Here is a 17,332-nt window from a genome sequence, read left to right on the forward strand (position 1 = left end):
ACACAGAGACACAGAAAAGTTAGGAAAACATTGACAGAGAGCGTGAGTGTAAATGAGCAAGAGGGTATGAGAAAGTGAACAAAAACAAAAAAATCTAAACTCTGCTTTGTTTTCATGTGATTTTACAAAATTTTTACAAATCCAAATGCACAAGTCTAATTTTTATTATGGCTGAAGTTACTTAAAGTTTCTGTTTGATCCAGTAAGATGACACAGGTGCTGGCCCCAAAATAGTTTTTAGATTAAGCGTTCCCTTAATCAAAGTATTTCAGGGTTTTTTAATCCCCTAGAGGAGACCCACTGAAGTCTTCAAGGGGGAGGGTCAGCCAAAGGGCACAATCCATTCCTCCCCCCACCAAAACCGATCAGAGTCCTCAGTTCCACTGTGACATACAGTGACCTAATTTTGCTTAACTAAACCCGAAACTGAAAAAACACACATGCACTGAAAAACAAAACAAACTGGGTATTCTAGTGTGGTGAAGGTGCAGTGAGTTGTACCAGTGTCTTACACAGGCCCCAGCCAATTGGCTGCTAATTTTCAAAATTTCCCCTCCACAACCAGCCATAGGCAATTTTAAGGGTGGGTTAAAATGTGCATCAAACAAAGGGACCCTGGTGAATATAGTGGTCTTACCAACCCGTGCACAGTAAGTGGAAAAAAAAATGTGCCCTCGCACACCACTCAAGTATGTGCCCCAGCCCCGGCGGTTCAATGCCAGGGCACACTGTAATGCCTCGGGCACACTGACGCAAGTCCCAGCCTTAAGGCCAGAGGACCAAGCTTCCTTCTCTCAAGGTACTCACTTGATTTTAGTCAAAAGGCAGAGAAGCATTTTGTTTTGTTTTGTTTTTGGAAGCCCGAGGTGTTGTGCTTCTCGTGAGGGTGCTCTGTGTGCTCCATGAAAAGCCACAGCTATGGAGGCCTGATCCTTCATAATTCTTATGACTTGGTACTCCAAGTCTTCCTTCCCTCCCCGGCCAAAATGGCTGCAGGAGGGCCGGATCTTCTTGGTCCCCCACCTAATACTAGGGAGGAGACCACTGTAAGGAAGAGGTAGGGAGCCACAAGGCGTCCACTATCTCTCCCCAAAAAAAAAACCTGGAGTCTGCGGCGCAGTGCTCAAACGTAAAACCAGATCTGTGTCCAAAAAAATGAGTGTCACTGTCAGTGACTATCAGTGTTCTCGCCATTTTCAAAATAAGCGGAGAAATCAGTAAGGGAAAACTTATTGTCACACGTGCACTTGAGTTAGTACAAATTGTTAGGATAAATAAATAGTGCCCATCCAAGCCACTGTGGCTGGATTCAAGAAAAATATTTACACATGCAAGCCCATAAGGGTCAAGGAGTGGAAAAAAAGATGCTGTGTAGCGGGCCACAAGTGCTCTTTGTGCACGCTCTTCAACAACAATTATTGCAAGGTTGTGAGTGCGACCCAGGACTACTCTAGGGGCTCGAATAAGACACCTCAGGGTCTACGTTACCTCAGCACTAAGGCCAAAGGATTAAGCCCCCCCCAGGATACTATACTTGATCTTAGCCATACTACTACACAAAGGTGCTGGCTGTTTTTCTGGCTGAGTTAGGCTGTTGAGTTAATACAGCGAGAAACACCCCCATTTAAATGGAAAATGGACGGGGAGCGGGGCGTGTCAAAACCCCGCTCCCGCGACCCGGAGGATTGGGGTCTTGACCCGGAGAGTTCCCACGTATGTACATAGCACACTGCCACTAAGTATATAGCCTGTTCTGTTTATAGTCTACCCTATAAATGCAAACTATTTAAAGCAGTAACATGTACACAATTGTAAGTTGCTTAATTAAATAACTTAAGGAAATACATTTTGGTGCTTCACTTGGTTACCATAGAACATCCTAGAGGAAGTATTTATATACTTCTAATTACCGCTTCCTCTATGGGATTGCAGAATATAGCTTCTCATTGATGGGCCAAATCTTATGAATGTGTGGTAGTAAATGTAAGTGTGTGATGCTGCTAGTCAAACTGGCAATTTGTAGCCCCAAGGCAAGTTCTCTCTGACACGGTTCAGGTGGAGGCAGGGTTAAGTGGGATCACATAAATGGGAACTTTGCTAGTTGGCTATGGTGTGTGTCTGGGGATGTTAGTTTGGTATATTAGTGTGTGTGTCTGAATGTGTGGGTTTGGGTATGTTAGTGTGTCTGGGTATTTTAATTTGCATGTTTGTAGTGTGTGTCTGCTGTGTGTGTGTGAGTATGTTAGTGTGTGTCTGCTTATGTCTTTGTCTAGATATGTTACTGTGTGTGTGCCTGTCTGGGTATGTTAGTGTCGGTGTCTACCTACGTGTGTATGTCTGAATATCTTAGTCTGTGTGCCTGGGTATGTTATTGTGTGTATGGGTATGCTAATGTAAGTGTCTATGTCTTAGGGTCAAGCTACATTAGTGTCAGTGTGTGGTAATGTGCCTGGTTGTGTTTGTGTGAGTGTCTGGGTGGGTATGTGTTAGCGTGAGTGTCTGCATGTCTTAATGTGTCTTGGTATGATATTGTGTGTCTGCTTATGTGTGTGGGTATGTTAGTGTGTGGGTCCTTTTTCGACATTTACTAATAGGGTGTCACACACTGGGTAAGCAGGTTAGCGAGGGGCCTCGGTGCAGGGATAGCGTTGTCTGTTTGTACACTGCGATTCATGGTGCAAGGTAGACAGGCACACGGCAGACAGAAGTGCGGGACTGGAACTGGCAAGGCTGATGCTGAAATAGAAGCCCACTGGCAGGGCACACGACTGGAAGCTCACTGGCAGAGCACAGGACTGGACATGCTGCTGGAAGCCCTCAGGCTGGGCACACGACCGGAAGCCCACTCGCAGGGCACACGACAAGAAGCCCACTCGCAGGTCTGAAGGCAGGAGCAATACAGAATCAGGTACAAAAGGAAGCCAGGAATAATTCAGGAACAGGACCAGGGCAAAACGGTCCTATTACTACAATGCCAAGGCCCAGTTTGCAGGAAGCTACAGCCCTTTATACTGCAGGGCAGCAGGTAACGAGGCCAGGTGACAACAAAAGGAGGAGAGCAGAAACATATGGCAGAGCAGCCACTAGAGGCTGAACTAGGAACAGTCCAAAAACCTAAATGCACAATACAGGAGCCAGGAAACCAGGGCAGAATGTCACAGTACCCCCTCTTTAAGGAGCGAACTCAGGACGCGACAAAACTTGAAACGAAGAGGGACCACACTAAAAGGAGCTGCTGAAAACAGCACACTCCAGTCCCTAATGCAGAAAAACAGACAGACAGGGCATGAACAGGTAACTAGTCAGAATTAGTACACAACATATTTTCATAAATCTGTAGGTCTTTAAGTTTCACTACAGTCCCATCAGAGGCATAGGTACAATCTGGTGGCAAAACGTAGCGGGACTCCTCTGTATGGGCTGTCATAATCTTCTCTTGGCGAGCACCAGGTTTCTTTTTCTTCTTTACCTTAGCTTTATCAGAGACCAGAACTGTGCCAAGGACAGGGGGTTTAGAAAAGTAGCTAGGGGTTCTTTCAGAATCATTTTGGCTTATCAAAGAAACATGTTTAGACTCATTAGGTAGCCGTTTACATTGGAGTGACTTGTGTTCACTTAAATGTTTTTCATACTGAGCAAGATTTTCTCTACCTAAGATTGTCCCGTCAGAAGCCAAGACAAGACCTGGGGCCCCTAAAGGATGTCGTGCAGTCTGCAATTTTCCAGAGTTATTTTTTCGTTTGCTTTGAGTGATAGGAGTAGTACTCCTGACAGAACCAATCGCCATAGGAGTCCTTGCAGCAACAGTTTTCCTTTTATAAGTTTTGCGTCTGCGGGGAGTAGAAGAAACAGCCTCTTTAACAGTGCAAATAGGACTACAAAAATTATTCTCAGTTATGTCCTCCTCACTGAGATCTGGAGCCTCGAAAGACATATTTTCCTCCCCTGTAAGTTCAGACACACTAGGCATTTCAAGATCATTAGGCCCAACGACAGGATTGAAAGGGTTAATGGGAGCACTGGGTTCACCCTCCTCCGATTCACCTCTAGTTTCCCCATGACTTTCATGTTCTGAGGCTTGCATATTTTGTTCATCAGCAACAGAGGACTTAGCTGGTTTAGGTGGCCTGAACCGGCAGAAAGAAATCCTGTGATCTATCCCCCCACAATAAAAGCATAAATTGCCCTCCTGTCGCTTTTGTTTTTCGGCTTTAGTGAGGGGTTCTCGTTTATAACTTTTGTTTTGGACCTTTTTAGGTTCAGACACAGCCCTGGACTTACTGGTACTAGCACACCTAGTGTTGCACTCAACCATGCACTTAACTGACTTGCACAACACCAGCATACCCTCAGCCAGCATCAATAACACCGATGGTATCCCTGCGGACTCCTCAGTATGGCCTTGGCATTCTGTCACACACTGGGTAAGCAGGTTAGCGAGGGGCCTCGGTGCAGGGATAGCGTTGTCTGTTTGTACACTGCGATTCATGGTGCAAGGTAGACAGGCACACGGCAGACAGAAGTGCGGGACTGGAACTGGCAAGGCTGATGCTGAAATAGAAGCCCACTGGCAGGGCACACGACTGGAAGCTCACTGGCAGAGCACAGGACTGGACATGCTGCTGGAAGCCCTCAGGCTGGGCACACGACCGGAAGCCCACTCGCAGGGCACACGACAAGAAGCCCACTTGCAGGGCACACGACAAGAAGCCCACTCGCAGGTCTGAAGGCAGGAGCAATACAGAATCAGGTACAAAAGGAAGCCAGGAATAATTCAGGAACAGGACCAGGGCAAAACGGTCCTATTACTACAATGCCAAGGCCCAGTTTGCAGGAAGCTACAGCCCTTTATACTGCAGGGCAGCAGGTAACGAGGCCAGGTGACAACAAAAGGAGGAGAGCAGAAACATATGGCAGAGCAGCCACTAGAGGCTGAACTAGGAACAGTCCAAAAACCTAAATGCACAATACAGGAGCCAGGAAACCAGGGCAGAATGTCACATAGGGCCATATTTGAAGCCAGCCAATTCAATTCACCCCATCCAACCAAATCTATAAAACTAGACACTCCAAGGTATTTCCAGTGCTGGTATTTTAACCCTTTCCATGCATAAATTATTTTGTACTTTTTTCACACAAATTCTACTTGAGAATGTATAGTTCCTGGTATATATCACTGTCAAACAACACCCCAATATGTGTTCAGCATCATCTCCCGACTATAGTGATACCACCCATGCATAGATTTGTCAAGTTATTTGAGGGGCAAAAAGGACATGTTTGGGAGGAGTACATTTTTCAATATAGAATTTTGTTCTGGTCATCCTGACCCCCCATGTCCTATTTGGGACATCTTTAAACCAGGTAAATTCAATTTACCCAATCAAACCATATTTTTTTGAAATCTAGACACCCCAGGGAATTTCAAATGATTATGATATTTTAACTCTTTCCATGCACTAATTCCACCACTAGCCTTTGTCAAAGTTTGTGGTAGTGATATTGTGCATTTTTTCATACACATTGTACTTTAGGTATAAATTTACAGGTCCTGATATATGTCACTCAAACAACATCCTGGTATGTGTTCAGCAACATCCCTGAGTACAGTGATACCACCCATGAATGGATTTGGCAGGTTTGGGGGCTACAATGTCAGAATGACTTGACATTAAGGCATTACAGCTATACTGTTTAAGCAAAGAAAGCAATCTCAGATCACTTTCTAAGCTTATAAAATGCCATGATGTACCAAACACATCATAAGTTACATAGTTGGATAGGCTGAAAAAATACATGCATCTTTCAAGTTCAGCCTTTCCCATATCTGTTTATTTCTAGCTGTTGATCCAAAAGAAGTAAAAAAAAAAAAACAGTTGTGGCTCTTTCCAATTTTGCACAAACTAGGGAAAAGAATCTTTCTTGACCCCAGAATGGCAGTCAGATCTCTCCTTGGATCAAGAAGCTGTTTCCCTATAATTAAAAAATTATATCCTTGAATATTATGTTTTTGCAAGTATACATCCAATTGTTGTTTAAATGTCTGTACAGACTCTGATAAAAATAGCTCTGCAGGCAGAGAATTCCACATCCTTATTGTCCTTATTCTAAAAAAGCCTTTCCTTTGCCTTAGACTAAATCTCCTTTCTTCCAGTCTAAATGCGTGACCACGTGTCCTATGCATAGTCCTGTTTACGAATAGGTTTCCAGACAATGGTTTGTATTGGCCCCAAATATATTTATATAATGCTATCATATCCCCTCTGAAGCGCTATTTTTCTAAACTAAGCAGATTTAAATTAATTAACCTTCTTCATAACTAAAGTGTTCAATTTCTTTAATTTTGTAGCCCACCTCTGCACTTTTTCCAGTGCTATAATATCCTTCTTTAGAACAGATGCCCAACATTGCACAGCATATTTAAGGTGTGGTCTTCCGATTGATTTATAAAGAGGCACAATTATATTTTTCCCGCATCCCGCAAATTGATGCCCCTTTTATACATGACAATACCTTACTGGCTTTAGCAAATGCGGACTGACATTACACATGGTTTCCTAGTTTGTTGTCTATAACAATTCCCAAATCCTTCTCATTTGTTGTTATGCCTAATTCACTACCATTTAGGGTGTAAGTTGCTTGTGCATACCTTACCCCGAAGTGCAGAACTTTGCATTTATCTACATTAAATTTCATCTGACATTTGAGTGCCCAGTCCCCCGGTCTATCTAGATCTCTCTGCAGCAAAGTAATATCCTGCTCACATTGTATTACTTTACAGAGTTTAGTGTCATCTGCAAATACAGAAATATGAGTCATTTACTGACTGTATTTAATAAAATGCATAATCAAATGGCTAATTGGCTAGATAGTGAGGAAGAGGGTAATAAGAATATTACAATAAGTAAAGAGTGTGAATTAATGTGTGGATGCATTGTGGGAATGGGGGAGAGCATGAGTTAATATGTGGATGGATTGTCTGAATGAGGGAGAGCATAAGTTAATATGTGGTTGAATTGTCTGAATGAGGGAGAGCATGAGTTAATATGTGGATGGATTGTCTGAATGAGGGAGAGCATAAGTTAATATGTGGATGAGTTGTCTGAATAAGGGAGAGCATGAGTTAATATGTGGATGAATTGTCTGAATGAAGGAGAGCATGAGTTAATATGTGGATGTGTTGTCGGAATGAGGGAGAGCATGAGTTAATATGTGGATGAATTGTCTGAATGAGGGAGAGCATGAGTTAATATGTGGATGAATTGTCTGAATGAGGGAGAGCATGAGTTAATATGTGGATGAGTTGTCTGAATAAGGGAAAGTATGAGTTAATATGTGGATGAATTATCTGAATGAGGGAGAGCATGAGTTAATATGTGGATGAATTGTCTGAATGAGGGCGAGCATGAGTTAATATGTGGATGAGTTGTCTGAATGAGGGAGAGCATGAGTTAATATGTGGATGAATTGTCTGAATGAGGGAGAGCATGAGTTAATATGTGGATGAATTGTCTGAATGAAAGTATGAATTAGTGAGTGACTGTAAAAGTGTTTGTGTGTATCATAGATGTATAATTGTTGAAGGGCAAAGCTGGCACTAGCAGGATGTTTGAGCCTTGGGGACCAAGATGGCACAGGCAGGGCTGTTTGGAGACACAGTTGACTTTTGCTGGGCTATTTGGAGACAAAGATGGCAAATCTTATGTGGGTTATCTGGGTGCTGGTCAGGTTCTATGTGGGCAGTGTTGATGCCAGGGCTGGCTTTGGGGTGTGCAGCCTGTGATCTATGCCTGTAATTTAGGGGGTGTTAAATATACCTTTAATGTTGTGTTTTTATGTGAATTCCAATTGATCTATACCTGCAAAGCTGGGTTTTGTGTTATTCTGTAGATCCATATCTGCTACGCCATGTTTCCATACATTATCGGCAGCAAGCTGGCCCGGACTGGCCATCGGGCAAACGGGGCGTTTGCCCGGTGGGCCGGGCCGGATTGATTTAGGGGCTGATGGAGCTGCAGCTCCAGGCCCCTACCTTAAAATAGACCCAGTCAGGACCGAACTGACTGGGCCTATGCGGCCTCTACGGCCGCATTAACGCAGGGCATAAGGGGCACCTGCCCCTTAAACCCGCTGCAACTGCGACCCACTCTAAGGGGTCGGGAAGCCCAGGGTTTAAATTAAAACATCATTTTTTTTTTACTTTATTTAACATCCTCCATGTTAAATAAAGTTTTTGTTAACTTTATTTAACATGGAGGATGTTAAATAAAGTTAACCCCCCCCCAATGTTTTAATGTAAGCCCTGTGCGGCCGCAGACCCCTAAGGCCGGCCCTGGTGGGGGCTTCCCAGCCCCTTAGAGTGGCGGACCCGGTCGCAGTTGCGGCGGGCTTAAGGGGCAGATGCCCCTTATGCCCTGCGTTAATGCGGCCGTAGAGGCCGCATAGGCCCAGTCAGTCCGGTCCTGCCGCGGGCCCGGCCGCAGTTGCTGCTTGCTCCGGCAACAAGGTAAGTAGGGTGAGGGAGGGGGGTGCAGTGAGAAGGGGCAGAGGGGGGTTAGATAGTGAGAAATGGGGAGAGGGGATAGATAGTGAGAGGGGGTACATAGTGAAAAGGGGGAACAGGGAGAAGGGGCAGATAAGATGGGGAGAGGGGGTAGTGTGAATGCGTATGAGAATGAATGAATAAATGTGTTGATGAATTGTGTGAATGCGTATGACAATTAATGAATTCATGTGTGGATGAATTGCTTGAATGATTTGTGAGACTGCATTAATGAATGTGTTAATGATTTGTGTGAATGAGTAAATGCAAAGATGGTACATGAAGGGTGGGCTTTAACAATAAATAAATAAATAAATAAATATGGGCTGCTCGGGCTTAAATGCCTGGGCCTATTTTTTGTCCCAGTAAGGCAGCAAGGACTAATATTAATATATATCGGCAGCAGGGACTAATATTTATATATAATATATTATATTTGTATACATTGGCAACTGGGGGTAATATTAATATATATGGGTAGCAGGGGCTAAAATTGATATATATATATGTATATATGTATATATATATATATATATATATATTAGCAGCAGGATTTAATATTTATATATATCGGCAGCAGGGTCTAATATTAACAAAACTGCCAGTTCAGCTGTAATTTTGAAATCATGTTTCAATCTTAGTCTTTACTTCAAAGAGATAAGTACATATGTACTACATATGTAGTTAAAAATGCATGTCTAATGCGTATATGCGATGGGGCCATCACATAAATCAATAATAAAGGGAGGGGCTTGTTGGGGGCATTAATACACAAGGGGCAAAAACACTAAGGGGGGTATAAACGACAATGCAGTGTGAAAAATCCATCCTCATGTAGATGTCTGTGACGTAGATTGTGTCCTGCTGTTTGTGTGTTTTTGGTTATCAGTGTAGCAGAGCCTGTCCTGGGGTGTGTGTGTATAGGTGTTGGTGTGGCAGAGCCTGTCCTGGTGTGTTCAGGTGGCAGAGCCTGTCCTGGTGTGTTCAGGTGTCAGTGTGGCAGAGCCTGACCTGGTGTGTGTATTTGGATGTGGGTGTGGCAGACCCTGTACTGATGTGTGTGTTTGGGTGTTGGTGTGGCTGAGCCTGTCCTGGTGTGTGTGTTTGGGTGTCAGTGTGGCAGAGCCTGTCCTGGTGTGTGTGTCTGGATGTCGGTATGACAGAGGCTGTGTTGGTGTGTGTGCCTGGATGTTGGTGTGACAGAGCCTGTGTTGTTGTGTTTGGTCATCTGTTTCCTGGCACTTAACTTACAGTAGGAATTATTTAATTAATAATTACTTATCCAGAGATAAAATGCCCTCCTGAAGTTGTAGTAACTTCAGGGGACAAAACATTTAAGGCCCTGAAATCATTTAGTGGAAAAGTTAAGGTATTGTGTTATTTATTTCAAGGATTAGTCACACTAAATTGTGGCTTCAGGCTCCCCATGTTGAATGATCAAGTATTATGTTAGTCCAATAACAAACGTATCATTCCATAGCACATTACTTTTGGCAATATATATATATATATATATATATATATAATCTTGTGGTATCTTGTGTGCCCCCCCTATATATTGTTTCTAGAGTTGCCACTGTCCAAATGCACAAGTCTAATTATAAGTATTACCAAACTGAGGCCAAAAGTCATCAGGGAAAAATGTCAGACTCTTTCTAAGGAAGTATTAAAGCAATATCCTTAACATAATAATTAACAAACTAATTATAAATAAGAAATGTCACCATATGTAGAAGATACTTCATGAACAAACTTACAGTATATATATATTGCATGGTACTTCTAGTCCATATGACACCTAAGGACTATAAAAATCCAGGTACAGGATGGTTCAGAATGTTTTTCATCTTAAAGCACATCAACCGGACTCCTCTAAGTAAACCAAATTGACCTGCATCAAAACATTCTAAGCTTATCATATCTTATTGGCAGGGGCAGTAAGTATCATTTTTACAATTTTTTTATATATATTCTATAAACATAACATTATTTAGAAATGTGGATTAACTGCAAGTATCCACAGTTATGTTGCTTGCAATATAAACATGTTAACAGCATAATATTCATGATTTTCTGCCTGTTTGATTTCAGAACTATTTTTTTGTCAACTGAGTTTCATTAATAAAAAAAAAAACACCCAAAAAATATGGCACTAACATCCATCAAAAACATCCTTGTTCTTTCATTTGGAGTTTTGGTTTTGTACATAGCCTACACTGGACTTATGACGTTACAGGTAATTTGAAAAGTATAATTTAAGTCACTCATGGAAATATAGTTTGACATAAAAAGAGTCGTCAATTATTTTATATTTGTTAAAGGATTGAGGGGAAAAGAAAGGAGGGGCTGGATGCCTTAAAGGACAGAATGCAAGTAAAATGCCAGTAAAAATGCTATTCCCCCAGATTTTTAGAGGTTCTTATGCCAATGCCAACAGGCATTGCTATCTCCATACACAATCATTGGCAGTAGGATGGGTCATACTGAATCGGTCAGTGACTTTAAACGTGGCACTGTCATAGGATGCCACCTTTACCACAATTCAGTTCCTGAAATGTCTGCCCTGTCTAGGTTTGCCCTGATCCACTTATAGTGCTATAATTGTGAAGTGGAAATATCTAGTAGTAAAACAGATCTGCAATGAAATGGCAGATCACACACGCACACTGACAGAGTGCACATACACACAGTACTTACCGTTATCCTCCACTTCCCTCCTTTCACATTTGCTGAAGTAAACAACAGTTATAGCAATCTTAGTATACTAGAGGATTCAGCTACTGACCTGGTGATGCACTGCAGTCTCTACATAATAGATCACTGGTGTAATAACACTTTGCTGTTTCTTGTCAACACAGAGCAGTCTGAACCATGATGAAGGCCTTGTTGTTACATCTCTAAGTGTAATGTATGGATCTCTTACTTTATCGTCAATGTTCTTACCTGCAATTCTTATGAAAAAATTGGGCTGCAAATGGACCATTGCAGCATCAATGGTGTGCTATATCCCCTTTACTCTTGGCAACTTCTACCCGAGCTGGTAAATAAAATCTTTAACGAGAATTGTGTTAGACAGTAAGGGTGTGTAATAGTTAGCATGATGCATGGGATTGTTATTAATTAAGACAAATAAGGCATTGTTTGAATTCATTTGAATACATCAATAAGATTGTTGATTAACAATAAAATCTAATAACACTAAAATCTAAAAATGCTAGATGAAAATTGAAAAACAAATTCTGCACACTCTTTGGAATTTTGCATTCTCTTTACAATGGAAAAAATATTAATATTCAGCAACACCCCACAAATACAGGAATAATCTATGTACATGGGTTTTAAAACAAAATTCATTTATTTATGCAGTACACAGTTTCTTTGATAGCAAACAGATTTTTTTAAAAGTGTTTTACTTGCTATTATTACTGGAACGGGTAAAAGATATTTGGAGACTATTATAGTTTTTTTTCCAAAACAATATACCGTATTTGCTCGATTATAAGACGAGGTTTTTTTCAGAGCAAATGCTCTGAAAAATACCCCTCGTCTTCTAATCGGGGTCGTCTTCTAATCAGACCTCAAATAGAGGTCTGATTAGGAGACTAAGATCCAGATCCCCCGCACCGCTGCAGGGGACCTGGATCCTCCTGTCTCCCCCACACACACACACACACACTTACCGGTGCTTCCTGCTGTATTGCCGGGGCAGCGGGTTGACGTCTACGCGATCCGCGTAGACAACGTCCGCTGCAGCCGGAAGGAGGTGTGGCTAGCAGCGGGGGTTGTCTGCGTCCGTCGCGTAGACCTTCCCCGACTGTCAGAGATCAGTGCCACACCGGTGCAGGGAACTCTGATCTCTGACAGCCGGGGAAGGTATCCGCGACGGACGCAGAAAAACCCCCGCTGCCAACTCCACCTCCTTCCGGCTGCAGCGGAAGGCGACGTCAACCCGCTGACCCGGCTGGAAGCACCGGTAAGAGAGGGCTGAGGGGAGAGAGGGGGGAGAGAGTGTGTGTGTGTGTGTGTTAGTTAAATGGGGGTATAGGGTGTGTGTGTGTGTTAAATGGGGGCATAGGGCATTTCTGGAGTGGCGTTAAGGGGGCATTTAATAGAGCACTCTGCCTCCTGAAATGCCTTATACCTCCCTATATGCCACTCTGCCCCATAATATGCCTTTTAACCCCCTAAATGCCAGAGTGGCATATAGGGGTATAAGGCATTTCTGGAGGCAGAGTGCTCTATACAATGCCTTTTAACTCCCTTAATGCCATTCTGCCTCCTGAAATGCCTTATACCTCCCTATATGCCACTCTGTCCCATAATATGCATTTTAACCCCCTAAATGCCAGAATGGGATATAGGGGTATAAGGCATTTCTGGAGGCAGAGTGGCACATAGGGGGTCAAAAGGCATACCATGGGGCACAGTGGCATATAGAGGGTTAAAAGGCATATCATGGGCCACAGTGCCATATTGGTGTGGCAAGCCTGGGGGCAGATGTGCGTAACTGGGGGACAGGTTGGAAAATACAAGAAATAAAAACAAAAAAAATATTTTTCTCAATCATAGCTTTTATTAAAAAAAATAGTTTACATGAATTAACATTTACTGGTAAAACTTTTTTCCTTTGGGGTCGTCTTATATTCAGGCTTTTTCTTTTTTTCCTACGTTAATATTCAGATTTTGGGGGGTCGTCTTATAATCAGGGTCGTCTTATAATCGAGCAAATACGGTAGTTTTGAGTTACTTAAATGTTAAGCAAAATGTCAAATGTTACATTTTAAAGGTTAAAATGTAAATGTTTTTTTTTCTTTTTCCATCTTTGTTGATCTTTGTTATAACTAGAGGGTGCCTATGCTTATGTCATGAAAATATGATTACACTCAGTTGAAAGAATATACTATCTAGAGGTCATAGCAACCACATTTTTCAAAGTGTAACAGTATATCACAAAAAGAGGAAAGGGTTAAATATTTGAACATTCATAGAACTAAGAAATAGTGGTTTGTGTTTCTTTAGTATTGTTTTATCTGACCTGAAAAGAAACAGTGGTTATTTTAATATTTACCATGCTGGGATTAATTGTATACATGTGTAATAGCATGATTAGGGTTAATTGTTTGATTCATTCAGACAAACTAGAATTGAAACTAGGTCCAATAATTATTTGTGAAATAATAATAATAGTTCCCAAGTCAAACACAGAGCATTTTGATTTATAAGGAAGTGAGTGACAGAGAGGTTCCATATTTCCTTAAATGCATCATCTAACTCACTTTGATTTGCAGGCCAACAATGATTCCAACTTCAATACTTCTTGGAATAGGAAGTGGACCGCTATGGGCAGCAAAGAGTGCCTATATCACTGCCATTGGAAGCAAATACGCTGAGCTGACAGGAAAAGCTGCTAAAGATGTCGTTAATCAGTATTTTGGGATATTTTTTTTTATTTGTCAGACTGGTCGAATATGGGGCAACCTTGTTTCATCCTTAATTTTATATAATACACCTAATGCAGGTATGTTTTCCCTATATACATATATAACCTTTTTTCAAGAAAAAGGTATTTTTATTTTTGCTAACAACAGATTCTATTTGATATAATGATTTTTATTTTTGAAATAAATTCAAAATACTAATATTTTAATATTCTAAAGGATAGAATAGGGATAGGATGATAGAAGCTGTTGTTAAGCAACAGCTATTACAAGGGCTGAAACAATTTTAGTATCAGGCTATATCAAATATATTGATGACTATTTGGTCCAATTCATTTGCTCTTACCTATTTTCACAGGCGATTCACTGGATGCTTTGAATCATTCTATTTGCGGAGCTGGACATTGTACAATGGATTCACTTATATCTGAAAATACCACGGGTCCAAGCCCATCAAAGACTCTGTTGTATACTCTTCTTGGGGCTTACACAGGTATTGTGTTTTCTAGTTGCTAGACTAGTCATTGACTGTATTGATATGGTTTATCTCATTAAACTGCAAATATACCGTATATTTGTGTGCTAAACTCAATGTCTATGACTAAAAAGTAAAATAAACTACAATAATTTTACATTGGGAATTTTTTTATAGGTTGTGGAATTATTGCCGTTTTTTTTATTTCAATATTTCTTGATAAAATCAGTTCAAAAAATGAGGAAGTTGTAGAAGAGAACACACAGTCCATCTGTTCAATGTTTTTTGCAACTTTTAAGCAACTTACAGATAAGCGCCAGTGCCTACTTATCCCTATCACCATATTTATTGGATTGGAACAGGGATTCATTACAGGGGACTACACTCGTGTAAGTCTTACACCCCTATACATGCTATACATGTGTTTTTTGTGGATTATTGTCTAGCATGTTGCTTCTCTTGTTATATGGCATTTTTACATTATGTTTTCTAATGTAGCTTTTTAATACTACATTGTGGAAAATTAGAGTTAGAAATATTTTTGCTGAATCATAATTGTTCTGGCAATATTTATATGACACTGTAATTTGTGTATTAATAGCGTTTTTATTTCATTATTTGGTTTTAAAGATAATACTAAGCCTATGTAATCTATATGCTATACAACATATATAATATATAACCTATACAAACATACATATTTAAATAATAAACAGAAATATTGTGGACATAAAACATTTTTTTCTTTGTAGGACTATGTGACCTGTGCCACTGGCATCAGAATGGTGGGATTTGCAATTGTTTGTTTTGGAGTACCTAACGCAATATGCGCAGCTTTGTTTGGAAATCTTGCAGAATACACTGGTCACTTTTTTCTCTTAACACTAGGTACGTATTACAAGGAAAACATATATCCAAACATAATTTAGTGATTTATCTTCATGTTCAGTGTGATTTCTACAACTAGAAATACACATTAACTCCTATATGTATGTGTTATATATCAGAGCAATTACATTATTAAATGTTTTGAATGACATATACTGGATATTTCTTTCTATAACTGCATGCAATTTCTACATAGCAATAGGGAAGATATTGTATGATATTTTTAGATACATTAAAAAAATAATGAAGAACATTCACAGTATTAAAATTAAGGGTAAATTGTAACATTATTTGGTGTTAATGTAAAGTGTCATTTTGTGTTATATACAGGTGCTCTCATACATATCGGTTGCATTGTTGGACTTTTGTTGTGGATACCAAATGCAGAGCAAATGTTTCTGTACTTTGTCTTCCCTGGTGTTTGGGGAGTTGCTGATGCTGTTTGGCAAACCCAGATCAGTTGTAAGTATTCAAATAATGCAGTATGCTGGGTTTATGATATCTCTACTTTCTCAGAAGCTCGTCTCCTGATTTTGACTTCTCTTACTAAAATTCTGTTGAAGGGTTCTGCATGACCCAGTTCAAAAAAGGCATTTAAAATATTGCACATTTCATTTTTGTGTTGTGTCATGAGTTTTCAATTTATTTTATATATATACTTTTTTCATTGCAGCTTTATATGGGATTTTGTTTGAGAAAAACAAAGAGGCTGCCTTCGCCAACTTCTGTCTCTGGGAATCAGTTGGCTTTGTGATTGCCTTTGGATATAGCAGCTTCTTATGTGTATACATGAAACTCTACATACTCTTGTGTGTGATTATCCTAGGCATTATTATGTATGCTGTTGTTGAATACATGGAATATGTGAAATTAGCAGTCAAGGAGCAACGAAAGATGACTCACACTTCAGCAGCCTAGACAACAAAAGAAGTCTTAAGTATCCTGTGTATATATATATATATATGTATTGTATTTAATATTTATTTGGTACCTGTGCTATGCAGGAATAAACAGATATTGCTTTGTTCCTTAGGACAAGGAATTTATTCAAAAACTGTGAAACAATAAAGTTGTGCATAACACAAAACATGTTTTTTTGTTCATAAGTACATTAAACTGTTCTGAAGCAACAACATTTATTCTTTTTATAATATTTGATTTCTAGGTTGTAAACTATACATTACATAAGGAGATTTTTTATTGGAATTATTCTAAAAGATATGTTCACCAAGGTCCATAGAATAGGACACAGTTTTCAAAGCTGTTTTGCTATGATTTGACCTTTATATTCCTCAGACAAGCACGGTTGAAACATTTTGCTAGTGATTGAAAGATACCTCATAATGTCTGATTTATGATGTATGATATTGTTCAGGCAACATTTCAAAGTTACATCTTTTCATACGTTAGTAACTGTTTTCTTTTTAATATTCTGTTCAGTTAATCTAACTTGATGAATAATAAAATGAATTATTTTAATTCAGTAAACGTGGTTTGTTTTGTATATTCTAAACTATACATTTTATAATACAACACTAAAAACATTAAGTTATCTCTTCTCCCACACCTGAGTATTGATAAACCTCCAATAATATTCAGTAGTTTTTCCAGAACTTATTTTTAAAGAGGAACTCCCATGAAGTGTTGTATACAGTAAAGTTACAGGGCCTGCCCAAGATACAGTGCTGCTTTAGTCCAAGAAAAAAATGCTGCCCCTTCATCTGAAAAACCACACCTGCCAAACAATGCACACATAAACTCACGCTAATACACTCATCCAGAGACTCACACTAACATGCACCCACACACACAGTAACATACTCAGACAAACTAATATATCCAGAAAAACAAGCAAACAAACACTAACATACCCAGACACACACTAACATGCCCTGGCAAACTCACACATGCAGACACACCCACACTAAAATATCCAAACCACACAGACACATATGAAAAAACACAAACTAGCATACCCACACACACAGT

At 40.2% G+C, this 17,332-nt stretch overlaps 1 protein-coding gene across 1 annotated transcript; it reads left to right on the top strand.

Annotated features, from left to right (window-relative positions):
* Positions 1 to 10,688: 10,688 nt before the first annotated feature.
* LOC149288030 (N-acetylglucosamine transporter UNC93A-like) lies at positions 10,689 to 16,261 on the top strand. Its single transcript, XM_089492168.1, has 8 exons — positions 10,689 to 10,778; positions 11,401 to 11,582; positions 13,831 to 14,060; positions 14,339 to 14,473; positions 14,633 to 14,844; positions 15,208 to 15,343; positions 15,674 to 15,805; positions 16,017 to 16,261. The coding sequence occupies exons 1-8, from the start codon at positions 10,689 to 10,691 to the stop codon at positions 16,259 to 16,261; spliced, it is 1,362 nt and encodes a 453-aa protein (XP_089348294.1).
* The last annotated feature ends 1,071 nt before the right edge of the window (positions 16,262 to 17,332 follow it).

This window comes from Sceloporus occidentalis, unplaced genomic scaffold, assembly GCF_023333645.1.
Source record: "Sceloporus occidentalis isolate IW3139 unplaced genomic scaffold, rSceOcc1.0.p SCAF_54, whole genome shotgun sequence".
Classification (NCBI taxonomy): Eukaryota; Metazoa; Chordata; class Lepidosauria; order Squamata; family Phrynosomatidae; genus Sceloporus; species Sceloporus occidentalis.